Source organism: Piliocolobus tephrosceles, chromosome 7, assembly GCF_002776525.5.
Source record: "Piliocolobus tephrosceles isolate RC106 chromosome 7, ASM277652v3, whole genome shotgun sequence".
Classification (NCBI taxonomy): domain Eukaryota; kingdom Metazoa; phylum Chordata; class Mammalia; order Primates; family Cercopithecidae; genus Piliocolobus; species Piliocolobus tephrosceles.
In genome coordinates, this window is record NC_045440.1 from 128,012,916 (window position 1) to 128,040,442 (window position 27,527).

The window sequence follows — 27,527 nt, forward strand, 5'->3', positions numbered from 1 at the left end:
TGGAGCAGTTCACCTACAGGGGACGGGTATCATTACTGCCAGCCTTAATCTTTCACATTAGACCTTTTCATTTAAAACTTGTAAATGCGAAATTCCAGGTAATCTTTGCAAAAAAGGAGAGACAATAAACAATTCATTTAAGTTGTCTAGATCTAGGGAAAGTAAATATTGCAGAGTCATTTGTCCCCAATGTCTTCTAGCAACATGCCAGAACAGACAGGCAAATGGCCCATAACCAAAAGGCAAACAAGGAGAAGGAAAGTTAAAAACCTCAGGACCGGTTCAGTGAGACCTCTCTTATAAAGCAGCAGTAGAGCGTAGAAAGCAATCAGGAAACTGCCAAGTGGCAGCCTTTGGAAAGCTCTTACAGAGAGCACAAGGAGGACGGATCCACAGTGAATAATGGTTAACATCCCATTGTGCTAAAACCATTTTCAGCTGTGACAGGACTTTAACCCTCCTAAGTAGGCCTCAAAGCCAATCTTAGATAAGTCCTTGTCCTTCATTGGTATAAAAATGTATTCCCCTACTTACCCAAAGTCAGTCAGTTGGTCCTGCGCAGTCTGTTTCTTTAGGGTTGAAAGTCTCACCTCAATAAAGTCCTTGGAAGTTGCCACAGGAAATGTTACTTAAAAGGAATTTTGGGCCGGGCGCCGTGGCTCAAGCCTGTAATCCCAGCACTTTGGGAGGCCGAGACGGGCGGATCACGAGGTCAGGAGTTTGAGACCATCCTGGCTAACACGGTGAAACCCCCGTCTCTACTGAAAAATACAAAAAGCTAGCTGGGCGAGGTGGCGGGCGCCTGTAGTCCCAGCTACTCGGGAGGCTGAGGCAGGAGAATGGCGTAAACCCGGGAGGCGGAGCTTGCAGTGAGCTGAGATCCGGCCACTGCACTCCAGCCCGGGCGACAGAGCAAGACTCCGTCTCAAAAAAAAAAAAAAGGAATTTTGTTCCAGACCCAAAAAGCAGGTTCTTGGATCTCAGGCAGGAAAGAATTTAGGGCCAATCACAGAGCACAGTGAAAGAAGCAAGTTTATTAAAGACTGCTCTATTACAGAGTAGGGTGTTCTCAGAAAGCAAGAGGAGGACCCCACACCAAAAATTATGTAGCTAGTTAAGAATAATGGTCTCATGTGCTTTAGTACAACAGCTTGTGAGCCGCTTGTGACAGAGTATTAGTAGTGTTATTCTCTGTGTAACTATTGATTTCAGCAAAAATTTATGAATACATTATTATCTTCGAAGAGAAACCTATTCTTAAACTAAGAATGCTTTCTGTTCTCAAGATATCAGGACATCAGGATATTTCCTTAAGTTCTGGGTCTTGTTTAGTGAGTAAGAATTATTAGCTTGTTCCCTCAACCAAAAGGTCTTGTTACTGGTAGAGGGTGTCCAGGTTCATGGCATCTTGAACAAAGAATTGGACAAAATGTACAAACCAAGGAAAGAATGAAGCAACGAAACCAGATTTACTGAAAATGAAAGTACACTCCACAGGATGGGAGCAGTCCCTGTCTAGGCGCTCAATAGCCAGGTTACAGAATCTTCTGGGGTCCAAATACCCACTAGAAGTTTCCCATTGGTGACCTGGTGTTCACCCCATGCAAGTGAAGTAGTGGCCTGCAATCAGAGGCTGAAGTGAAGTTACAGAGTTGTACGCCTATGCAAACGTCTAATCACAGGCCATTATGTCATTTGCATGGAGTGCACACCAAGTGGCCAATGGGAAACCTCTAGTGGGTATTTGGATTGATTGGTGGCTTTCTGCAACCAATCAGAGAGGTACTTTCAATTTTCCATCTGCCCTGCAGAAAAGCAGGTTTGCAAAGGGAGTAACCTCTGGTCCTTTTGTTAGTAAGGCGTAGAAAGTTGAGGTTTTCCTTTTGATTTAGTTCTAGGAAGCCAGTGTGAATCAGCCTTAGGTTTCCTGCCTCCAGACACTATTCTCCTGCCTCAGTCTTATGATGGAGAGTACTTAACTTTCTGGGAATGTAACCCAGCAGGTTTTGCTTTATTTAGATTTTATTCAAGATGGAGTCACTCTGGTTTGGACTCCTCTGACAGTGGGAGTGAAGCAGAAGTGATAGGGTTTCTTTACAGCTCTTATATCCAACTATTTGATTTAGTCTATAGGGAATTCCCCTTTTCTTTAGGTATATCAAAGCATTTCAACAGGTATTTAGTACCTGTGAGCTAGCCAACTTGTTACTTTGTATCTTTTAAAGTATCTACTCTTCACTAGTTATTGTCTGAGACACTATAACATCTCTACTGACTATAGCAATCTTCTGAAGATTAGATTCTATTTTATAAGTGAAGAATACAATTTTGAGGGGTGATATGATTTATTGGAACTCACATCCTTCTGACTTTCAAATAGTTGCTTCTTGAACCAAAGGACAGTGAAATGGTGATGACTATGTCTGCATGAAAAGGGAACAAAGAAGCTGTCCGACTCTTCACTTTCAGCAAATAAGGTGGCTGCTGATGCTAACCTGAGTGCAGCATTAGGCTATGGGAACGCTTTCTCCAAATTCAAATAATCATTTTGTTACAGGAAAGGGGTCCCAATCCACTACAACAGGGGGTCCCTGGATCTCATGCAAGAAAGAATTCAGGACAAGTCTGCCGTGCAAAGTGAAAGCAAGTTTATTAAGAAAGTGAAGGAATAAAAGAATGGCTACTCTATAGACAGAGCAGCCATGAGGGCTGTTTGTTGCCCATTTTTATGGTTATTTCTAGATGATATGCTAAACGAGGGGTGCATTATTCATGCCTCCCGTTTTTAGACCATATAGGGTAACTTCCTGACGTTTCCATGGCATTTGTAAACTGCCATGGCGCTGGTGGGAGTGCAGCAGTGAGCACGACCAGAGGTCGCGCTCCTGGCAGTTTTGGTTTTGGTGGGTTTTGGCTGCTCCTTCACTGCAACCTGTTTTATCAGCAAGGTCTTTATGACCTGTATTTTGTGCTGACCTCCTATCTCATCCGGTGACTTAGAATGCCTTAACCATCTGGGAATGCCGCCCAGTAGGTTTCAGCCTCATTTTACCCAGCTGCTATTTAAGATGGAGTTGCTCTGGTTCACGCGCCTCTGACAATTTCATGTTCATTTTTCTCTTTGAATTCATGAGCAGCACTGAAGAGAGTGCATGAGGTTTCTGGAAAATACCAATTTGAAGTCTTTTAGTCCATAAGATTCCCTGTTATAAATTTCCTCCCAGGCTGGAAAAAAGTAATGGTTGCCCATAAAAAAGATGGCGGCCGCAGCTTCTCCCCCGCAACGCGACGCCATTCTCCAGCAATCGCATCAATACATTTAGTGCTTGCCTGCTTGCACGTCATTTCCGGCACCGGCATGGCGGGGTGAGCTGCCGGCTCCCTTATTAAGACTCCGAATTTAATCAGCCTGGTGAGCCCACTCTGAGGAGATGGAGTATCGCTGAGGTGATGGGAGAGAATGTGGTCGTTAACAACATGGAGAGAGAAAGTGGGAAGCCCGTGGCTGTTGTCGCAGTTGTGACTGAGCCTCGGTTTACCCAGCGATACAGAGAATATCTCGAGAGGCAGAAACTCTTTGATACACAGCACCGTGTGGAAAAGATGCCGGATGGCTGGGTGGCGCTACCAGTGCTGGGAGAGACGCTTCCAGAGCAGCACCTGCAGGAGCTGAGAAATCGTGTTGCCCCAGGCAGTGCCTGTATGCTGACGCAGCTCCCGGATCCTGTTCCTTCAAAGAGGGCCCAGGGTTGTTCACCTGCCCAAAAATTGTGTCTTGAGGTGAGTCGCTGGGTGGAGGGCCGGGGAGTCAAGTGGTCAGCCGAGTTGGAGGCTGATTTGCCCCGATCATGGCAACGGCATGGTAATCTCTTGTTGCTGAGTGAAGACTGTTTCCAAGCCAGTCAGTGGAAAAATCTGGGACCAGAACTCTGGGAGACCGTTGCCTCCGCACTTGGCGTCCGGCGTTTGGCAAAACGCGGGCGGATATCACCGGATGGCACTCGAACTCCTGCAGTGACACTGCTGCTGGGTGACCATGGCTGGGTAGAGCATGTGGATAATGGTATCCTTTATAAGTTTGATGTGACCCAGTGTATGTTCTCCTTCGGAAACATCACTGAGAAGCTTCGAGTGGCATCGTTGTCCTGTGCTGGAGAAGTGCTGGTGGATCTCTATGCAGGGATTGGTTATTTTACGTTGCCTTTCCTAGTTCATGCTGGTGCTGCCTTCGTCCATGCTTGTGAGTGGAATCCCCATGCTGTAGTTGCTCTAAGAAATAACCTTGAGATCAATGGAGTAGCAGATCGGTGCCAAATACACTTTGGAGATAACAGAAAACTGAAGCTCTCAAATATTGCAGATAGGGTGATCCTGGGGCTGATTCCCAGCTCTGAAGAAGGCTGGCCCATTGCCTGCCAACTGTTACGGCAAGATGCTGGAGGCATTTTGCATATCCACCAAAATGTGGAATCTTTCCCAGGGAAGAATCTTCAGCCTCTTGAAGTCAGCAAAATAGAGAAAGAACATTGGCTGTATCCTCAGCAAATTACCACCAACCAATGGAAAAATGGAGCTACCAGGAATACTAGGGGGAAAATGTTGTCACCAGCCACCAAGCCAGAGTGGCAAAGGTGGGCAGAATCTGCAGAGACTCGAATCGCCACTCTTCTTCAGCAGGTGCATGGGAAACCATGGAAGACACAAATTCTGCACATCCAACCAGTGAAATCCTATGCTCCCCATGTGGATCACATAGTCCTGGATCTGGAATGCTGCCCCTGTCCTTCAGTTGGCTAGAGGAGGTGGACCCTGGGACACGTGGGATCCATGTGCGAGTGGTCCTTACTGTATCAGTTCAGTCGAGGTTGTCATCCCTTTTATCCCCTGGTGATCAGTTTTTTTCATATTTTGTAGCTCTGAAAGCAGGCTCTAGATCAATTCAAATTATTTCATTTGTCTTCCATTGATAACATAGAAAATGAAATACCTATTTGGGAGAAGCAGCATGGCCCATTGAAATGAGGCTCAGTTGTGCAATTATGAATTCCAAATTCTGACCTCAGTTCTGGATTTGAAGTTTCAGTATGTTTTGGCCTCGGGTTTTGTTATTTGCAAAAGGAGAGTTTCTTTGAATTGTCTCACATGGCTATTTATTAAGCAGCTATACACAGGACATTGATTATTTTAGAGTGAAAGACACAGTACTTTTTCCAAATTGCTCTGGCTACCATATAGAAAATTGACTGGAGGAGGGCCAAGATGGAAACACGGAGACCAATGAGGAGGCTTCTGTGGTTGTCTAGGTCTGAGGTGATGGTAACTGGGACTAGGGTGGTGGTAATGGGACGTAGATGGATATGATAAGTAAAATTGACAGACCAAGCAATGGAATCAGAATTAAGTCCTTAACATGATGCTGCTTTGTTATTATGACTAAGTTAGAGAAGGGAACAAAAAATATTTTAGTGTATTTACATTCCCTTACTGTGGCATTCCTAAATGATTGTGGGGGGATGTCTTATAAATTTGATTTGTTGTGGTAGAAATATGGTTAAGAATCACCAGTCTATGTTTCTTTTTTTTAAAAGCTCATCTGCTGAGGACGAATCACTGTTCTAAATCATAGGGAATCTAGATTTCTAGCCTCAAGCTTGTACAATAGCTGCCAATTAATAGCAATTAAAGTTCCTATTAAAATCTTAGATTTGTAGAGGCCTCATACTCCCTCTTCATCTTCCTACCGTGGCTGAGAACACGAGGGACAACCTAAGAAGCTATAGGGAATGTGAGATATTCTGCAGAGCATTTCCGGCCTCACCTTATTTTATGGCTGTCTGCCATAAAAGATGGTTTGCCATTGGAGTGACTAATTGTTGGTTTTTGTTTGTTTGCTTTTTTGTTTTTTTGAGACAGAGTCTTGCTCTGTCACCCAGGCTGGAGTGCAGTGGCACTATCTCAGCTCACTGCAACCTCTGCCTCCCAGGCTCAAGCGATTCTCAAGCCTCAGCCTCCCAAGTAGCTGGGATTACAGGTGTGCACCACCATGCCCAGGTCATTTTTGTATTTTTAGTAGAGATGGGGTTTCACCATGTTGGCCAGGCTGTTTTGGAACTCCTGACCTCAAGTGATCTGCCCACCTTGACCTCCCAAAGTGCTGGGATTACAGGTGTGAGCCACCACGCATGGCCCTGGGTGACTAATTGTTGATGATCACTCAGAGCTTTGTTTTGGTGTATTTTAAAGCTATCTAGGCTGATTTGCTAGGTGAAGGAAATATAGAAAAGTGTGGCCTTATATGATTGTACCTGATATTTGGCTGACTGGATTTGGGCATGGCTACTCATCCTTCTCTTGCAACAGTAGCAGTAAGGACAGGTTGGTGCTGTTTGTGTTATCCAACAAATATTAAGTGCCTATTATATACAAAAGCCACAGGAAACATAACGATCCATTATATAAGAGTTCCTGTCTCTGAGGAACCCACAACATAGCAGCAGAAATAACACAAAGTACTCAAAGAAAGACCTGGAGTGCAGTAAGATAGGTGCCATGTGAGTGGTAGCATGTTGTAGGAATGCAAAGGTGGGAAAGAAGAGTTCTCAGAACTGAATAGGGAAGTCTTCAGAGGTAGTGTTTGAATTGGCTCATGAAAACTGGGTAAGAGTTTGATGGGTAGGTTGCAGGTAGAAACAGGCACTAGTAGAAGAGACTAACAGATGCAAAAGTTTGATCCTCAGAAAATGGTATGTTGTCATTAGATAAGTCTGGAACAGAGGAAGCAGTGAGAGATGTGTTGAAGACGGGGGCTGTTGTAAGGATTAAAAAGCACTGTGTCTTATACACAGTAATCCCCTAGGGAAATGGTGGCCAGCATGTGATCCCACCACAAAAGCAAATAGCTTGCTTATTTCCATTCCCATCTCAGAGTGGCCCTCCTGTGTTACCTTAATCATCTTCTCTTGTTTCTTGGTTTGTTTTGTTTTTTCGAGACAGAGTCTCGCTCTGTCACCCAGGCTGGAGTGCAGTGGCGCAATCTCTGCTCACTGAAACCTCCGCCTCCTGGGTTCAAGCGATTCTCCTGCCTGAGCCTCCCAAGTAGCTGGAACTACAGGCGTATGCCACCACGCCTGGCTAATTGTTTGTATTTTTAGTAGAGAGGGGTTTCACAGAATTAGCCAGGATTGTCTCGATCTCCTGACTTTGTGATCTGCCCAGCTCGGCCTCCCAAAGTGCTGAGATTACAGGCATGAGCCACCATGCCCAGCTAATCATCTCCTCTTTTACATAATGGGTTTTTCCTCACTTGTGTGCCCATGGCTTGCTGTCCTCAAACTAATGCTAAAGATAGCAACCTTGAGGTTGAGCCAATCTGGGAAGGGAACAAGGAGAAACAATGGGGAAGATGAGCCAGAGAGTCAGTCTGGGGACTGAGGATTTGCCTTTTTGCCATAAGCTCTGGATAGTCAGCCGATGTCAGGTGTGGCCAGTTGAATTCATTCGACCAACAGTTGTTGGACTCCTGCATGCTTGTGCTCTCCCTCTCTCATATATATATATATATATATATATATATAATATATATAAAATGTAAACATATATGGGCCCTGTGTGTGCAGTGATGAAAGACTGACAGGGCTCTGCCTTCATATTATTTATTTATTTTAATTTTTATTTTTTGGAGATGGAGTCTCACTCTGTCGCCCAGGCTGGAGTGCAGTGGAGCGATCTCAGCTCACTCCAACCTCCACCTCCCAGATTCAAGCAATTCTCCTGTCTCAGCCTCCCGAGTAGCTGGGATTAAGGTATCTGGCACCATGCCTGGCTAATTTTTGTATTTTTGGTTTCACCATGTTGGCCAGGCTGGTCTCGATCTCCTGATATCAAGTGATCCACCCGCCTCGGCCTCCCAAATGCCTTCATAGAATTTAGATTCCACTCATTCAACTCCTGACTCCTCTACTTTCTGTGTGACCTCAGGCAAGTCATGAATCTCTCAAGATTTAGTTTCCTCATCTGTACATTAAGGTTAACAATTGTACATATCCTATAGGGTAGTTCTTAGGTGTTAATGAATATATGTTAAACTGTCATCATGATTCACTGAGTGGTGAATACTTTTGTGAAATAAAAAGTATCTGAGACAGGTCTCAATCAGTTTATAGGCTTATTTTGCCAAGGTTGAGGACACATAGGGGAAAAAGACACAAGTCACAGTAGGATCTGTGGCCCGCACTTTTTCCAAAGAGGATTTTGAGGGCTTCAGTATTTAAAGGGGAAAGTGAGGGTAGGAAGGGTAGCGGTAGAGGAAAAAACCAAAAAGGAGTGTAGGTAGTGAGTTAAGTGGTCATATTCTTGTGAGGCTTTGATTAGTGCTCACTGAATCCATATCTTACATGTGAAGTGGGGTAAAGGAAAAGTCAGTTATGCATTTGTTTGGACTCAGTACATCTGCATATGTCTGGGGTGGGCAGAGGGATGGTTTCTAGTCTTGTCTTTGTGCTGTATCTGTGAAGATAAGCTGTTTACATCGTCAAGGTAAGGGAGACCAACTGAGGAGATATGTAACCTTCTATCTTGCAGCTGTGTTTAGGAAAAAGAAAAGGCAGTTTTTTTGCATGACAGAGTTTCCAAGCTTCACTTTTCCTTTTGGCATAGAAAGTTTGGGGTCTCCCTTTATTGTTGTTGTGGTTGAGATGAAGTTTCGCTCTTGTTGCCCAGGCTGGAGTGCAATGGCGTGATCTCGGCTCACCGCAACCTCTGCCTCCCAGGTTCAAGTGATTCTCCTGCCTCAGCCTCCCGAGTAGCTAGGATTATAGGCATGTGCCACCATGCCTGGCTAATTTTTGTATTTTTAGTAGAGACAGGGTTTCTCCATGGTCAGGCTGGTCTCAAACTCCCGACCTCAGGTGATCCGCCTCCCAAAGTGCTAGGATTACAGGTGTGACCCACTGCACCCGGCCTGGGGTCTGACATTTTATTTTCCTTTCACACTTCATTCTATCAGTCAGTCTTTGTATACGATGAACCACCATTTCCCAATTTGGCTGTGAGGGGTTGCTGTATGTCTGGCCTACTCGAGGCAGAATGTCATTATTTTATCACACACTGGGGCCTATCACGGGGAGGGGGGAGGGGGGAGGGATTGCATTGGGGAGTTATACATGATACAAATGATGAATTGATGGGTGCTGACGAGTTGATGGGTGCAGCACACCAACATGGCACAAGTATACATATGTAACAAACCTGCACGTTATGCACATGTACCCTAGAACTTAAAGTATAATAAAAATTAAAAAAAAAAAAAAAGCCATTCACTGATTAATTAGGAGATACTGTGTACTCTCCATTAAGTACTGTGCTTGGAGCCAGTGACATAGAGATGAATAAAACTGAGTCCTGCCCACAATGGGATCACTCTCTGGTGACATGGATACAGAGAAAACAACGTCAGTGCTGTTTACTGTTTAGATAGAAATACGGGTTCTTATGGGCACACATAGGAGAGGCAGCCACCCTCATTTGAGGATGTGGGTTGAGGATTGGACAGGGTGACTGGGAAGGTGGGAGCAGGAATGCCTAAGGGAGTGTTAAAGAATGAGCAGGAGTTAATGTGTGAATGGAAGAACAGAAGCCTCCCTTAAGCTTTTTCTCTACTTAAGCATGTTCATTTATATTTCAGTTTTCTTTGAGGACTTGCTGGGTTGCCCTGGTTGGGAAGAGCCGTCTTATGGAACCAAGGAAAAAAGACTGAAGGGTTCAGGAGGCTCATGGGGTCCTTGTCTTCTCAGTCCAGCAATCTGTATAAGCTCTAAAGGCTTCCCATGCAAGCTGCAATATTAGTTGCCAGTCAGTGCAGCCACTTGATAGTGATATTTGTGATTTTTAAAAAAATAATAATTTTTTAAAACTCCCTCAAACTTGAGCTGCTTTATTAACTTTGTATTTTTAAAAAATTATATGAGTTCACTAATATATGAGTACAATATGTGCCTTTGAAATACACAAATAGGCCAGGTGTGGTGGCTCATGCCTGTGATGCCAGCACTTTGGGAGGCTGTGGCAGTTGGATCACCTGAGGTCAGGAGTTTGAGACCAGCCCGTCCAACATGGCAAAACCCTGTCTCTACTAGAAATACAAAAATTAGCCAGGTGTGGTGGTGGGCTCCTGTAATCCCAGCTACTTGGGAGGCTCAGGCAGGAGAATCTGTTGAACCCAGGAAGTGGAGGTTGCAGTAAGCCGAGATTGCGCCACTGTACTCCAGCCTGGGCGACAGAGCAAGACTCCGTCTCAAAAACAATAAACAAACAAAACCATACACGAGCAGAAATTAAAAATGGTAAGAAACAAATAGAATTTAAATTTCATTTTTTCCTACCCTGGGCACACATGTGACAAAATCCAATGTATATCATTCTGAACAGCCACAGGGTACAGCCATTTTATATTGCACAAGCTGTAAAAGTAGTCATTTTCAAACTAAACTGTTACTTAAAATGATTACAAGTATTTCAAATGTTTAAAATAAAGATCCAACCCTGTTCACTTGGGAAACAGTTTGGCAGTTCCTTAAAATGTTGAACATAGGGTTATCATATGACCTAGCAGTGAATTAACCAAATAAATAAGACATATGTGATAGAGATATATATACCCAAGAGAATGCAAACATATGTCCACACAAAGACTTGTACATGAGTATTTGTAGCAGCATTATTCATAACCAAAATGTGGAAACAACCCAAAGTTCATCAACTGATGAATGGTTAAACAAAATGTCGTATCTATACAGTGGAATCTGTAAAAAGGAATGCAGTACTGATACACGATTTCTGGATGAACCTTGAAAACATTATGCTGAGTGAAAGAATCCAGTTGCAAAAGGTCATTTATTGGCCAGAATAGGCAAATCTATAGAAACAGAAGGGAAGTTCCCAGGTGCTGGGGGGAGTGGAGAATGGAGAATGACTGCTAATAGGTACTGGGTTTCTTTTGTGGGAAGATGAAAATGTTCTGAAAATAGATGGTGGTGATGACTACACAACTCTGTAATATATGAACCAGCCATTTAATTGTATATTTTTAAAGGGTGAATTTCCCTACTTGCTTCAGCAACATATATACTAAAAGAGTGAATTTTGTAGTATGTGAATGATATCTCAACAAAGCTGTTAAAAAAAAAAAAAAAAAAAAAAGGAAAGAACTTGGAAACACTTCCTACAGGAAGGAACACCAGAGCTGCATTTTATTATTTTCAGGGTCTTGCTTTGTTGTCCAGGCTGGAGTGCAGTGGCGCAATCAAGGTTCACTGCAGCCTAGGCACGGTGGCTCACACCTGTAATCCCAGCTCACGCCTGTAAACTTTGGGAGGCCAAGGTGGGTGGATCACCTAAGGTCAGGAGTTTGAGACTAGCCTGGCCAACATGGTAAAACCCTGTCTCTACTAAAAATACAAAAATTGGCCAGGTGCAGTGGCTCACGCCTGTAATCCCAGCACTTTGGGAGGCTGAGGTGGGCGGATCACAAGGTCAGGAGTTCGAGACCAGCCTGGCCAAGATAGTGAAATCCCGTCTCTACTGAAAATACAGAAATCAGCCGGGGTGGTGGGCGCCTGTAGTCCCAGCTACTCGGAAGGCTGCGGCAAGAGAATCGCTTGAACCCAGGAGGCAGAGGTTGCAGTGAGCCAATATCATGCCACTGCACTCCAGCCTGGGTGACAGAGTGAGACTCCTTCTCAAAACAAAAAACAAAAATTAGCCAGACATGGTGGCAAACACCTGTAATCCCAGCTACTCAGGAGGCTGAGGCAGGAGAATCGCTTGAACCCAGGAGGCAGAGGTTGCAGTGAGTGGAGATCGCACCACTGCACTGTAGCCTGGGTGACAGAGTGAGACTCTGTCCCCCCACCAAAAAAAAAAAAAAAGACTCACTTGCAGCTTTGACCTTCTGGGCTCAAATGATCCTCCTGCCCCAACCTCCCGAGTAGCAACCTCCCCCACCCGCCCCCACCCCCCGAGTTCAAGCAATTCTCCTGCCTCACCCTCCCAAGTAGCTGGGATTACAGGCATGCACCACCATGCCCAGCTAATTTTTGTGTTTTTAGTGGAGACGGGGTTTCACCATGTTGGCCAGGCTGGTCTTGGACTCCTGACCTCAAGTGATCCGATCCACCCACCTCAGCCTCCCAAAGTGCTGGGAATACAAGTGTGAGCCACTGTGCCCAGTCATAATTTTTTAATTTTTTTATAGATACAGGGTCTCACTATGTTGCCCAGGCTGGTCTTGAACTCTAGGGCTCAAGTGATCCTCTAATCTCAGCCTCCCAAAGTGCTGGGATCACAGGCATGAGCCATGGTGCCTGTCCTAGAGCTGAATTTTGAATAGGATCAACCAGGTAAAGGCAGAGAAAGTGAGGGCCCCTTAACTTCTTCTCCAAGATAAGCTATTTGTCTCATTGAAACTTTCTCTTGAATCTTATAGTTACCATTGTGTGTTTCCTGTAGGCCCTTCTCTGGATTCTCCAAGTTGATCCCAAGAACCTTTTCAATGAGCCCAGAACTGACTCACAGTATCCATCCCAATTCCCCTTTCTCTTAAAAAGGAGAAGCTGGAAAACTCAAGTACTAAATTTCCCAGCCTCTCTTGCACAGATGGTGGCCATGTGAACCAGTTCTGGCAAGGAGCTGCAGGCAGAGGTCCCCACGGAGGGCTTTGGGTCTCTGACCCTGGAGATGTAGCAGCCATCTCTCCAAGCATGCTAAGACTGGCAGAGCAGCATTGTAGGACTCTGATTTCTTAGGGGGATCTCTCTGATCAGCTACACAGCCCTGAAATAGGTCTATCTCTGAACTTGTCATGTGAAAAAAAATAAGTAAAATAACTTGCAACCCACCCCCAAGTCTATTTAAGTCACTGGGAATTTTTTTTTTAAGCTTACAAATATTTCTACCTGATATTCTGAGTACTAGATTAACCAAATAAATGAGACATATGTAATAGAGGTGAGTAAATAAAAACTGAGCACGTATGCTCACAGAGCTCATACGACCCAAAACAGGGCATCTTGAAATCATTTTTTCAGATGTTTCAACTGTTAATGCTTCCATCCAGTGAAAATGCTGTGGAGATAAAAACTTCATTCATTCTTGAAATTAATTTATCCATGACTCCAAGGACTGCCTGCCTTTGGTCTTTTTTTTTTTTTTTTCTAAATTGAAGTAATAGATACTCAATAATGGGATTCGTTCCCTGAACAGGAATCTAACTCAGGCTGTAGCCATAAAAGCACAGAAGCTTAGCTACTAGACCACAGGCTGGAGTGTTTTGTTTTGTCTCTTTTCCCTTCTCTCTCTTCTTGCCCTTTCATACGTGTTTTTGGGGCCCCATAATGTGCCAGACACTGTGGCAACCATTGAGAGTAAAATAGCCAACAAAACGAGACTCAATCCCAGACTCCATGGACCTTATACTCTAAGGAGAGGGATAGACATTTATCCAATAATCACACACCACATACAACATTTCATATAACAACTTGCATTCTAGTAAATGCTGGGAGGAGAGATTCTCAGGGTACAACTGGAACCTATGACAGGGGTTGGCCTCGTCAGGAAGGTCAGGGAAGTCTTCCCTGAGAATTTGATGACTTAGCTGTGAGCTGAATGGTGAGTAGGAATTAATGAGTGGCTAAAATGGGGAACAGCTTTCCAGGCTCTGACAGTGTGTGCAAGTGCCATGTGGAGGAATTTGAGGGGCCAAAATGAAGGGTAGGGTGGATGGAGAAGAAAGAGTAAGGGGTGAAGGAATGTTAATTAGGCTGCAGAGTTAAGTGATGGTCAGATCAGGCAGGGGGCAATGTAGGCTATATTAAGAAGACTATCCCAACAGCAATGGGATGTCATTGAAGGGTCTAAGCAAAAATGTAACATGGTTAAATATGTGATGTCTTGCAAATTCAGTTCATCAAAATCCTAGTATTCTAAAACATTTTAAAATATACTCAACACATACATTAATCCCCAATATTCCTTAATCTGCCCACCCTCATTTCCAACAACTGTGGTGACATGGGATTGTACAAGGAGTTGGCTTCATATACATAATTCATAGTCAATACATTTTGTGTTTACCTTCATGGGAAAAATGCTGGCTCACAGAATTAGTTTACTCAGTTGGGATGTATTCTTCCATTTTCTGGAAAAGTTTGTGTAAAATTGTTATTATTTCCTTAATGTTTGTTAGAAATCCCCAATGAAGCTATCTGGGCCTGGATTTTTTTCTTTACGGGAAAATTTGTAACTATAATTTCAATTTCTTTAAGAGTTTTTTAGGGTATCTATTTCTTGGCTGAGCTTTAGTGGTTTGCATCTTCAAGGAATTTTTCTGTTTTATCTAATTTGCCAAATATACTGATACAAAGTGTTTAAAATATGCCCTTTTAACAACTGTAGAATCTGTAGTATTATCACCTCTTGTTACCTATACTGATAATTTGTCTTCTCTATCTCTTTCCTGATCATTCGGCCTAGAAGTTTATCAAACTTACTTAGCTTCTCAAAGAATTCGCTTTTGGTTTCATTGATTTTCTCTATTGTATTTCTACTTTTTTTTTGAGATGGAGTCTTGTTCTGTCGCCCAGGCTGGAGTACAGTGGCGTGATCTTGGCTCACTGCAACCTCCCCTTCCTGGGTTTAAGCTATTCTCCTGCCTCAGCCTCCCAAGTAGCTGGAATTACAGGTACGTGCCACCAAGCCCAGCTAACTTTTTATATTTTTAGTAGATACGGGGTTTCATCATCTTGGCTAGGCTGGTCTTGAACTCCTGACCTCGTGATCCACTCTCCTTGTCCTCCCAAAGTGCTGGGATTACAGGCATGAGCCACCGCGCCCGGCCTATCTTTTCTTTTGATTTCTGCTCTCATATTTCTTTTTTTTCTACTTACTTTGGACTAGACCACCACCATTTTTTGCTCCCCACTCTTCTCCTTCAAAGGCTGCAATTATACACCATGCATTTGGCTGCCTGAAGTTGTCCCACCCTTTACTGATGCTCTTTTTATTTTGGTAGGAGGTATGTGTCTTATTTTGTTCTTTTTACTCTCTGTTTCAGGGAGGTTCTACTGCTGTGTCTTCAAGTTCACTAATCTCTTTCTGCAATATCTAATCTGCCATTAATCTCATGTAACATATTTTTCATCTCAGACATTGGAGTTTTCATCTCTAGAAGTTTGATATGGGTCTTTTTATACCTTCTTTGTCTGTAATATCTTCAGTCTTTCCTCTGGTTTCTTGAATATATGGAATATAATTATAATAATTGTTTTAATGTCCTTGTCTAATAATCTTCATCATCTGTAATTTCTGAGTCAGTTTTGACAGAATGTTTTATTTTTTGTTTTGAGACGGAGTCTCGCTCTGTTGCCTAGGCTGGAGTGCAGTGGCACGACCTCACTGCAACCTCCGCCTCTTGGGTTCAAGCGATTCTCCTGCCTTAGCCTCCTGAATAGCTGGGACTACAGGTGAGTGCCACCACACCCTGCTAAGTTTTGTATTTTTAGTAGAGACAGGGTTTCACCATGTTGGCCAGGCTGGTCTTGAACTGCTGACCTCAGGTCATCCACCTACCTTGGCCTCTGAAAGTGCTGGGATTGCAGGCATGAGCCACCGCACTCAGCCTAGAATGTTTTATTTTTCTTATTATGGGTTGTATTTTTCTGTTGCATGCCTGGTAATTTTTGATTGGATGCCAGCCATTGTGAATTTTACTTTGTAGATTATTTTCATATCCCTAAAACAGTTTCAACTTTCTTCTGGAGTATGATTAAGTTATTTGGACACAGTTTGAATGTTTTTGGGTCTTGCTTTTAAGCTTTGTTAGGTTATTCTAGAGCATTTAGTCAAGGGATATTTTTTCCCACTACTGAAGCAAGACCTTTCTTAGTACTCTAACTGGCACCTTGTGAATTATGACCTTTTCCACTCTTGCTGACGGGATCAGGAATCCTTCACCATCCTGTGTGAGCTTTGAGTATTGTTTCCTCTAATCCTTTCTGATGGTTCTTTGCCAAGCCTTTGGTTATTTCCTCTCATGCATATACTGATCATTTAGCTTAATACTTTAGAGGAATGGTCAGCAGATCTCTGGAGTTCTCTCTGTGTTGCTCTGTCCTCTCAAGTATTCTGCCCTGTGAACTCTAGTTGCCTTGGGTTCTCAGGACTCCCACCTATATCTCCTCACTTCATGGAGTCTTCCGGGTTCCCTTTCCCCATGCCAAAGCCTTTCTTCAGGCAGCAAGTTGGAGCAATTGTATTGCACATCTTGTTTGCATTCCGTCTCTCATGGATCACTGTCCTTCACAGCCTATGTCCAATGCCTTCAGGGCCATTGTTTCATATATTTTGCCCATTTAAAAAAGTATCTGGACGTTTATAATTACTTTCTACTTAAATTTACTAGCTGTCACAATCATTATTGAAGAAATTCATTCTTGCAATAATATACATATGTACTTCAGTTGACACAGAATTTCAACATGTAAAGCATATAAGAATTTCTTGCCACAATCATGTTTAGAATGCTTACCTATATTATAAGGGGAATATTAAAATGTTAGTAAATACAATGACTTTTTTCAGATTAGACATGATAAGTACCCTGCAAGGTTACTTGACCATTGGTCACACAGAATTTCAGACAGATCAGAACCAGTGTCAAAATAGGTATTTGTCTTTTTGGCTTTTTAAAGGTCAAGGTTGAATCAAAGGTAAATGAAAATATTGCATGAATATGAAGCTAAAATTGAATTTTATTAACACACACAACAATAGCATTAGGTAAACAGAGATATGTGGATAGACAGACTGTCTCCGTTTCTTTTTAATAATTGAGGTTTTTTTTTAAATCAAAGCTTTACACATAATTTGAAAACTCAAAGGTAACAAAACCTGATATGAAAAACTCCCACAACACCATGATGAAGCAGCTATTCTGCAGGTGTTTTGCCCTCATTCTGTGTGTCCACTTTCAATTCCAAATGGGCTTATATGACCAAAGAGATGCAGGACCTAACCAACATGTACCAACAGGAACCATGAGCACGTGTATGCAACTGGGTCCTGAGGGTGCTGGATAAGAATTAAGTTTGTGTTTATATAGGACAGCAGTACCCATTTATAGTATTGCCCTAGGGTTATGTTAACTATTCCACATTGCATCATAATCCAAAGAGATCTAGACTATCTGAACATCCCACAGAATGTCACAATGACCTACCACACTGATGACATCATGCTAGCTGGGTGAGGTAAATAATAAGCAGCTAGCATACTGTACACTGGAGGATGGGAAATAATCCTTAAGACCCAGCAAGCTGTTACATCAGTGAAATTTTTAGGGCCCAGTAGGCTGCTTGAATGCCAAGATATACCCTTCACAGTAAAGGACAAATTACTGCTTCTCACCCACTCATTTCACCAAAATTATTCTGCCACCAGGGAAGCATACCAAGTTGTGTAGGCCTCTGTGGGAATTCAGAAGCTGGCAATACTGTTCTGACTTATAAACTGGGTGAGATAGAAGTCTGCCAGTTTTCAGTGGGATCCATAGCACGTAAAAGTTCTCTAGCAGGTATGGTGTATTTAGCCCTCTTGCATGGACCAATTCAGGATATTCTATGGGACGAGTAAATGAGATAAGAAACCATGAAAGTTGACGGCAAGCTCCAATGGGAGAATCACAAGGTCAACTCCTGGCATTCTGTGGCAAGGCTGGGCCATCTGCAGTGCAAAACCCCAAAAACAACTCTATTCATACTAATGTGCCCTGGTAAGAACTGATTATGGACATCAAGTGACGATGTAGCCAGAGATGCCCATCATGAGCTGGGCACAGGCAGGTGGTCAGGCTCCCATGTCCTATCTGATTCTTTACCGATGTCCCTTCCTCAGCTCACAATTATGGCCACTTGGGAGGCTCTCATGTCTAGCTTATGGAGGACAAAAAAGCCTGAGATGAATTCACTGAGTTTTCTTGGAATATAGGTTCAAAACTAAAATGGACTGCTACTGCCCTACAGGCCCATACAGGACAGGCCTTAAAAGACAGCAGTGAGGAGAACCCTTCCAAACGGCATAATGTGGGGCAGTATTCCTGGTCATCAACTTTGTGTGGAAAGAAAGTGTCTTAAAGTAAAACATATTTTCATGGCAATTGGCAAATAAGTTGGCTAGTTGATCAGGGGTCTGGAATAAGACTGGCATATCAAGGACAAGAAGTCTGGAGAAGCAGTGGAGAAATATATGACATATGGCACATAAGGAGGGGTTTGGTATTGTATAACACAATCTTTACCTGCCAGAGACAATCCAACATGTAAGCAGCATTAAATAACTAAGTAGACAGATTTAGCCAGTTAACTTCAGCAGCTACAGGCATCAGCTCCACCGTCCCCTCCCTCCGTCCCCAGGAATGGCATAGGGGGCTCATGACAAAGTAGTCATCTTGCAGGAATGCAAGTGAGCAAGAAGCCAATAGACAGCCTCCACTTATCCAACAGCTACACCCCAGGCCGGGCGCGGTGACTCACGCCTGTAATCCCAGCACTTTGGGAGGCCAAGGTGGGTGGATCACCTGAGGTCTGGAGTTCAAGACCAGTCTGCCCAACATGGAGAAACCTGTCCCTACTAAAAATACAAAATTAGCTGGCCGTGGTGGCGCATGCCTGTAATCCCAGCTACTCGCGAGGCTGAGGCAGGAGAATCCCTTGAACCCAGGAGGCAGAGGTTGTGGTGAGCCAAGATGGCACCACTGCACTCCAGCCTGGGCAATGAGTGAAACTCTGTCTCAAAAAACAACAAAAAAACCAGCCACTCCCCAGTGTTAAACACCAAGTTCCCGATACAGCCCCAACCCTCAAGGATACCCAACAGCTACTTGGGCAGCAAGTTGACTTATGTTGGATTCCTTCCATCCTAGAATGGGCAATGATTCTCCTTGACTAGAAACTGCCCATCTGCATTTATGAGTTTGACTTCCTTACCTATAAGTTGTTGGCCAGCTCTACTATTCAAACGTTTACAGGTATTTGATCCATCAACATGTATCCTGTGTAATATTGCCTTTGATTTAGGGACCCACTTTACAGCAAAGGAGGTGTGTCAGCAGGTACATAACCATGGGATCCACTGGTCCTATCACATACTATACAACCTAGAAAGTGCTGGCCTGATGGAATGATGCAAAACCCTTTTGAAAGTGAAACTGAAGCAAAAGCTTGAAGATAATAGCCTGTGAGATGGAATGACCCTGTCCACCAGGGTACAGCATATACTCGAAATCAATAGTCATTGTATGGTGCTGTGTCTCATATATACATAGCATGCATGTTTGGGGATGGAAGGATATAAATTGAATTCCCACTGTGTAGTAGGCTGAATAATGGCCCCCAAATATGTTCAGATCCTAATACCTGGATTCTACAAATATTTTACCTTCATGATAAAAGAAACTTTGTGGATATGACTAAGTTAATGACCTCAAGATACAGAGATTATCCTTGACTATCCAATGGGCCCAATATAATCATAAAGATTCTTACAAGAGAGAGGCAGGTTTGCTTAGTAGATGCAATGACATTAAGCATTGCTTAAGTCATTGAGTAAGGGGACATAGCCAAGAAATGTACGTAGCCTCTAGAAATTGAAAAAGGCAAGGAAACAGACTTTCTCTTGAAGCCTTCAGGAAAAGCAGTCCTGTTGATACCTTGATTTTAGGCTTCCAGAACTGTAAGAAAATAAATTTGTGTTGTTTGAAACCGCTGAGTTTGTCATAGCACAATAGGAAATTAGTATAACCACATACTCTCACTCCCAGTGACCCATGTGGGAAGTGTGTACTTCTCATCCCCACAACTTTGAGTCTAGAAGTCCTGATTCCCAAGAGAGGAAACTTTTCATCAAGAGACACAATAATAGATCCTTTAAACTTTAACTTGCTGAGGTTTCCCAGTTCAGGGTCCTTGTGCTACGAGACCAGCAGGCAAGGAAGAGTCACCATGTTAGTTGGGGTAATTGAATCCAATTATCAGGAGGAAGTAGCGTTATTGCTACACGATAACAGCAGGAAGGAATGTACCTGTATTTTACATTCAAGGTATAGTGGTCTCTTGATACGTCCCAATATCAAGTAAAACGGACAACTTCCAAAACAGCAGAGTAAACATCTCCAAATATCGGCTCCTTTATAAAAGCAATGAGAACACAGGCAAAAATGGTCAGTCAACTTTTTCAGAACTCTAGAAAGTAACTAAAAGCCTGAAATAATCTGAGGTGCCTTTATTCGAGAAAACCAGCTAAATCTTAGTAAACAGGGAAGCATTTTAACTTGCCTTATTCCCAGCCCCCACCTCTAATACAATGATAAATAGTAATGGTGACAGTGAGCAACCTTACCCTTACTCATAACTTTAGGGAGAATGCTTCCAGCGTGTCTCACCATCAAGTGATATGCTGTTCTTTGTTAAGCAGTATCCAGAGTCCTATTATATTGTTGGCTTATCCGTTTCCCACTGCACTCTAGTGTCACTTTTTTTTTTGAGACGGAGTCTCGCTCTGTCGCCTGGGCTGGAGTGCAGTGGCGCGATCTCAGCTCACTGCAAGCTCCGCCTCCCGGGTTTACGCCATTCTCCTGCCTCAGCCTCCCAGTAGCTGGGACTACAGGCACCCGCCACCTCGCCCGGCTAGTTTTTTTGTATTTTTTTAGTAGAGATGGGGTTTCACCGTGTTAGCCAGGATGGTCTCGATCTCCTGACCTCGTGAGCCGCCCGTCTTGGCCTCCCAAAGTGCTGGGATTACAGGCTTGAGCCACCGCGCCCGGCCTAGTGTCACTTTTCTAATGAATCAAGTGACCCTATATGTGTGGAGTTTTTCTAGACTTTCTGTTCTGTTCATGGGTCAGTGTTTTTCTATCCATGTACCAATACTATCTTGTCTTCATTACTATAGTTTAGAATAGGTACTCATGTCTCACAGTATAAATCCTTTGACTTTGTTTTTTAAGACTGCCTTAGCTATTCTTGACCTTTTCCAGTTTCTTAAAACTGGATTTTAAGCCGATTTTGAAAAGGGCTTTTTGATTTTTGGAAAAAAGAACCTGCTGAGTTTTAAAATTGAGATTACAAAGAATCTATAGGTCAACATCTTTACAATACTGAATCTTCCATCTTGAAGCTTTTATTGTATCCAGTTGGGTGTAAGTGTGAAATGAGAAGCAATGATCAGAAACCCAGATTACAGGATCCCGCCTAAGGTGAAAGGTCCTATCCTTCCCATCAGTAGGATACTATAGCCATCTTCTCTGGGCTCTCTGCTTTGACAGATGTTTTCAACTTAAGTATTACCTATACTCTTCCTCTCAGCAGTATCTCAGTCCTCAGATTATGCTTGACCGTCACCCAAGATTAACATATTTTATCATTCATTCACATTCTAATGTAAATGAAGTCCTACTTAATTATTTCATATAATAATTCCAACTAACATCTTCACAGCACTCCTGAGCCATAAATGGAATCAGTGCAAAGCGCTGTGCATAGTAACAGGGGTTCCAATGAGTGTATCTCCTACAATTTGTTTACTGCATGCTATACTACGTATTTAAGATGTATTGCTTTAATTCTTGTAAAAAGCATGATAACGTACTTGCAGAGGATCAGAGCTTAGGCTCTGGAATCAGAAAAATATGAATCAGAAACTTGGCTCTGCTGCTACTATTGACTGATTAGTTCTGTGTCCGTGGACAAGTTTGGTGAGGGCTAAATTGGATAGTGCATGTCATGCATTTCATATCTTACCTGGCAATATTCTTTTCCCCAGATGATATTAAAGATTAGACAGCTTAAATACTTTGCCTAGAGACACAGAACTAGACAGAGGCAGAAGAGGGCTAGCATACTGTCAAGCACACAGAAAGTACTCAGTAAATGTCTGCTGAATGAACAAACCACAGTCAGTCAGTATAGACTCAACATGTACTTCAAATACCACTATATTCTCTGTTGTTTCCTTTAACTTACACACAAACTTAAAATTTTTTTATTTCCATAGGTTTTTTTTGGGGAACAGGTAGTATTTGGTTACACGAGTAAGTTCTTTAGTGGTGATTTGTGAGATTTTGGTCTGCCCATCACCCAAGCAGTATACACTGAACCCAATTTGTAGTCTTTTATCCCTTACCCTCTTCCGACCCTTTCCCTGAGTCCCCAAAGTCTATCGTGTCATTCTTATGCCTTTGCATCCTCATAGCTTAGCTCCCACTTATGAGTGAGAACATACGATGTTTGGCTTTCCATTCTTGAGTTACTTCACCTAGAATAATAGTAGTCTCCTATCTCATTCAGGTTGCTGCGAATGCCATTAATTCATTCCTTTTTATGGCGGAGTAGTATTCTGTCATATATTTATACCACAGTTTCTTTATCCACTCATCGATTGATAGGCATTTGGGTTGGTTCCACATTTTTGCAATTACGAACTGTGCTGCTATAAACATGCATGTGCAAGTATCTTTTTCATATAATGACTCCTTTTCCTCTGGGTAGATACCCAGTAGTGCGATTGCTGGATCAAATGGTAATTCCAGTTTTAGTTCTTTAAGGAATCTCCACACAGTTTTCCATAGTGGTTGTACTAGTTTACATTCCCACTTCTACATACACAGCAGTGTAGAAGTAGCAACAACAAACTCTTCCTATTTATTTGGCATCTACAAAACCAGAAAATTCAAATAGAATTTTGATGGGCACATCTGAGTTTACTTTAATGAGAAGAGAAAAACCATAATTTAGGATAAGAGATCATTTTTACAGTAATTCCCAGTGTCTGAGAAAAAGTTATGGTATATATTTTCACTATCAATCTTACCTGCTTTGGTTGGAATGTGTCCCCCAAATTACATGTATTGGAAACTTAATCCCCAATATGGCAGTACTAAAAGGTGGGACCTTTAAGAAGTGATTGGGTCATGAGGGCTGGCGATCCATTCATGGACTAATGGGTTAATAGATTAATGGGTTACTGTGAGAGTGGGACCGGTGACTTTTCTTTCTTTCTTTCTTTTTTTTTTTTTTTTGAGACAGAGTCTTGCTCTGTCGCCCAGGCTGAAGTGCAGTGGTGTGATCTCGGCTCACTGAAACCTCTGCCTTCCTGGTTCAAGTGATTGTCCTGCCTCAGCCTCCCACCACACCAGGCTAATTTTTTGTATTTTTAGTAGAGATGGGGTTTCACCACGTTGGCTAGGCTTGTTTCAAACTCCTAAGGTCAGGAGGTCACCTCGGCCTCCCAAAGTGCTGGGATTACAGGCGTGAGCCACCACGCTTGGCCTGGGACTGGTAGCTTCATAAAAAAAGGAGGACAGGCCTGGGTGGGCATGCTCAGCCCCTTCACCATATGATTCCCTGCAGTCCCCACCAGCAACAAGGCTCTCCCCAGATGTGGTCCCTCCACCTTCAAGTTCTCAGTCTCCTCCCTAACTGCAAGAAATGAATTCCTTTTCTTTATAAATTACCCAGTTACAGGTATTCTGTTATAAACCACAGAACACAGACTAGGACACTACCCTTCCTACCAGTATCCCTATCTTCCACTTGAAGAAAATACATATTAGTAGAAGTGGGGAGTGAAGGGGTTAAATCTAAGTGCATGTTTCCTACTGCTTCCTCCCACGAAGGAAGCTAGGGTGCAGATACATGATCCAATAAGCTTGACCAATTGGATGGTGATGTAGTTTGGATCTCCCCTGCACATCTCATGTTGAGATGTAATTCCCAGTTAGAGGTAGGGCCTGGTGGTGTCTGGGTCATGGGGACTGATCCCTCATGGCTTGGTGCTGTCCTCACCGTAGTGAGTTCTCATGAGATCTGATTGTTTAAAAGTGTGTGACACCTACCCCCACCCCCTTGCTCCTGTTTTTGCCATGTGAAGTGCCTGATCCTACTTCACCTTCTGCCATGAGCAAAAGCTTCCTGAGGCCTCCCGAGAAGCAGATGCAGGCACTAGGCTTCCTGTACAGCCTGCAGAACCGTAAGCCAATTAAACTTCTTTTTCTTATAAATTACTCAGCCTCAGGTACTTAGAGCAATGCAAGAATGGCCTAATATAGATGGTCTCTCCTGGGACTTGAAATCTTGCGGAATAATAAAAATAACCCTTTAATAAATTCCTTTCTTGCTTAAGATAACCCGAAGTATCAGTTTCTGTTGTAGGAAAAAAAGACTTCATTAATGCAAATGTCAAGAGAAAATTCAAACTAATTTTTAAACAACCTTCCTCTAAACGTTTTGAAAGCTACTAAAAGGCTTTCTGGGCTGTTAAATCTGAAGGATTTATAACAGATTGTTATTTTCGAACACAGGTTCTCTATGTATACAGTTTGTATGTTTGTGTGAATACACACACACACACTCATGAACCACACTGTTTATGCAGACTCAATATAAATGCACACCTGAGTTGTGCAACATTCAAATCAATGCAGAAATCAAGTAAAGATTAGATTCAGTTAATTGTAGTTATTTTCTTGGAAACATTACCTATTTTTTGAGACAGGGTCTCGCTCTGTCACCCAGGCTGGAGTACAGTGGTGTGATCTTGGCTCACTGCAACCTCTGCTACCCAGGCTCAAGTGATCTTCCCACCTCAGCCTCCTGAGCAGCTGGGACCACAGGCGTATGCCACCACGTCCAGCTATTCCCCCCCCCCCAAGACAGAGTCTCACTCTGTCACCCAGGCTGGAGTGCAGTGGCACCATCTCCATCTTGGCTCACTGCAACCTCCACCTCTCGGGTTCAAGCAATTCTCCTGCCTCAGCCTCCCAAGTAGCTGGCATTACAGGTGCCCGCCACCATACCTGACTAATTTTTGTATATTTAATAGAGATGGGGTTTTACCATGTGGGCCAGGCTGATCTTGAACTCTTGACCTTGTGATCCGCCCGCCTCGGCCTCCCAAAGTGCTGGGATTACAGGTGTTAGCCACTGCGCCCGGCCCACACCCAGCTATTTTTACAATTTTTTTGTAAAGATGTAGTTTTGCTTTGTTGGCCAGGCTCGTCTTGAACTTCTAGGCTCAAGCGATCCACCCTCCTTGGCCTCTCAAAGTGCTGGGATTTCAGGCATGAGCCACCACACCCAGCTGGAAATATCTTTTATCTTAAAAATTCCTAAGCATCCTATCAATTACCTCATTACTATAAATTTAATTTTAATGTAATATTTTAACACAGTTGCCAGGATCTTATTCAAACCTTCATTTTATAGATGGAAAAACAGAGCTCACGCAGGTGTGTCCAAGGGAGAGAATATAGTCTTGGGTTCTTAGTTTCCGTTTCTGGTTGGGCCAGTAAATACTTCCTCGTCCCTCTTTTCTGCTTATCACTAGAAACAGAAGCTAAAAACCATGGCTTCAAACTGTCAAAAGCTTAAAACAAAACAGAACAACAACAGTAACAAAATAAGGTGGGTTGGACAAGCTTGGCAGAGAGCCTGCTTGGAGAAGCTATATGAAAAAGATAAGAAAGACTCTGCCACCACTCCTGAAAGTTCTCGGCCCAAGATGGAATTTAGTCTCAGAAACTCTTACACTAATAAAATTTGTACATCGAATTAACATCAGCAACAGTTAAAACATTAATAAAGACTGAAGCATTTGTTCACTTAAAACAATTTTATTTAATATTTACTATATTTACTTTTAAAATAAAAATTAGAGGAAAGCCCATGAACTTATTTTCCATGAACATAATACAATAGTAGTCACCTATCTCCTCTACCCAACTTGTGTTTTAGGAGTCCTTTTGGATCTTTTCCCCCATAATGGCCTCTCTCCTTTTGCTGTACAGTGCAGTCAGGGCAGAATAACAGATATGTTGAGTAGCTAATTTATATCTCTGAAGATCTCCATAGAACTCTTAAATTCTAAGTCTTCATAGTCTTTGCACCTTGCCAAGTTTGCTTTCCTTTGGGAATTTCGTCATAACCACAAGATTATTCCCCAGATATGCAGTTTGGGGAAATTAACCTGGCAGTAGTAAACAGACTGGGTTAGAAAAGGTGGCAATCGTAACGAGGATATTGCAATAACCGAGGAAAGCTACAGAAGAATCTTGAGTTAGGATGATGACAGTTACAATAGAAAGGAGACCAGTACAAGAGACAGTGAAAACAGAATGGATACAATTTAGTCGAAGAATTGGCTGTGGGTGAAAAGAAGAAATCAAAGATGCCTGAAGTTGTGAGTTTCAGGTAGCTCTGGGTTTATTATCCTAGTTCTGACTGGCACTATCTTTAGATATACTCGCTGCTGACTACTAACTGAACAAGGTAGTAACCCTGTCATCTTGTAACTTACCTAAGTCTCAGTTTCCTCCTCTGTAAAACAAACTACCAAAATAAAGCTGACGAAAAGATTGAAGTAACATATAAAACCCTTAGGACAGTGTCTAGTATCCATTAAGCAGCAGATAAATGGCGGTCACTGTTAGGGAGTAGGATAGACGATAAGAACAGAAAGTTAAAAAATGAGTAGCAGCACGGACTTTTGTGTGGGGATTCTATCTTTCTACTACACGTTACACATATCTCTAAGCAGAGAAAGGGGTTGGAGGGGAGTTTGATAATGTGACTAATAATCCTCCTCCCCTTGGGGGGTATCTTGATAAAGTATAGCCACCCACATGGAGGACTAATATAAACTGGATTGCAGAATGCACTTGGGCTGGGAGCCCAAGTGGGCCAGGCTTCTTGATTCCTATTTTATCTTCCTTAAACTAGGATAGCAAGGTCTAACTTACACTTTCATTTGCTGCTGAAGTTTCGGAACAAAAAGATAGCCAGATCATATTAATTACATGGATAGGCAAGAAAGCATGAGCCCTGACGAGGAAGGAAAGGACTGTCCAGGTGTACTTACCTCAAAGATGAGAAACATCAAAGACGGGAAACCCTGAGTTCTTGCCCTTCAGTCGCTATCTCCTTGCCATTAGTAAAATGCGGCCGATGAACGTCCTCACTTCTGGACATCCCCCTCTGAGCAGGAGGTGGGAAGGCTGCTGTGCAGATGGATGGGAGGAACCTTTTTCTCGGCAGCGCCCACCACACCCAGCCCAGTGCCACGAACCGCAAGCGCTCCATAAACGCACACAGCGTAGCCCCTACCAGGATCCCGGGCGGCCTTCGCGGCATTTCTCTTGGCGTCGGTTTTCAGACTCCCGCGGGTGGGATAGGTCGAGAGGGCGGCATATTTTGGCTTTTCTTCTCCCTGGAAGCTCTGAACCATGTTTATGCAACGTTTAATGGGCTCTAATAAAACGGCTAATATTTTGCCCAGCGGAAGCACCTACTCTTTCGCTAAGCCGACTCTGCGAGTGTGAAGCTGCAACCCCAAGGCCGGAAGCGCGGCTACCGAAAAGCGCATGCGCCACGGAGCGGCCTGAAGCTAGAGAGAAAGCCGGGGGGGGGGGGGGGGGGGGGGGGGGG

General features: G+C 43.1%; 1 protein-coding gene and 1 long non-coding RNA gene across 2 annotated transcripts; one reads left to right on the plus strand and one right to left on the minus strand.

Moving 5' to 3' along the window:
- Nucleotides 1-3,294: 3,294 nt before the first annotated feature.
- On the plus strand, nucleotides 3,295-5,702 carry TRMT12 (tRNA methyltransferase 12 homolog). Its single transcript, XM_023224317.2, has one exon. The coding sequence runs from the start codon at nucleotides 3,451-3,453 to the stop codon at nucleotides 4,795-4,797; it is 1,347 nt and encodes a 448-aa protein (XP_023080085.1). The 5' UTR covers nucleotides 3,295-3,450; the 3' UTR covers nucleotides 4,798-5,702.
- Nucleotides 5,703-25,701: 19,999 nt separating this feature from the next.
- LOC111550763 lies at nucleotides 25,702-27,444 on the minus strand. Its single transcript, XR_002734169.1, has 2 exons — nucleotides 27,207-27,444; nucleotides 25,702-27,100 (listed from the first exon to the last, which is right to left on the minus strand). It is a non-coding gene; the product is annotated as an uncharacterized LOC111550763 (long non-coding RNA).
- Nucleotides 27,445-27,527: the final 83 nt, after the last annotated feature.

Coding starts and splice junctions, on each gene's coding strand:
- TRMT12 (XM_023224317.2), top strand. CDS start 3,451: ATGGGAGAGAATGTGGTCGTTAACAACATGGAGAGAGAAAGTGGGAAG.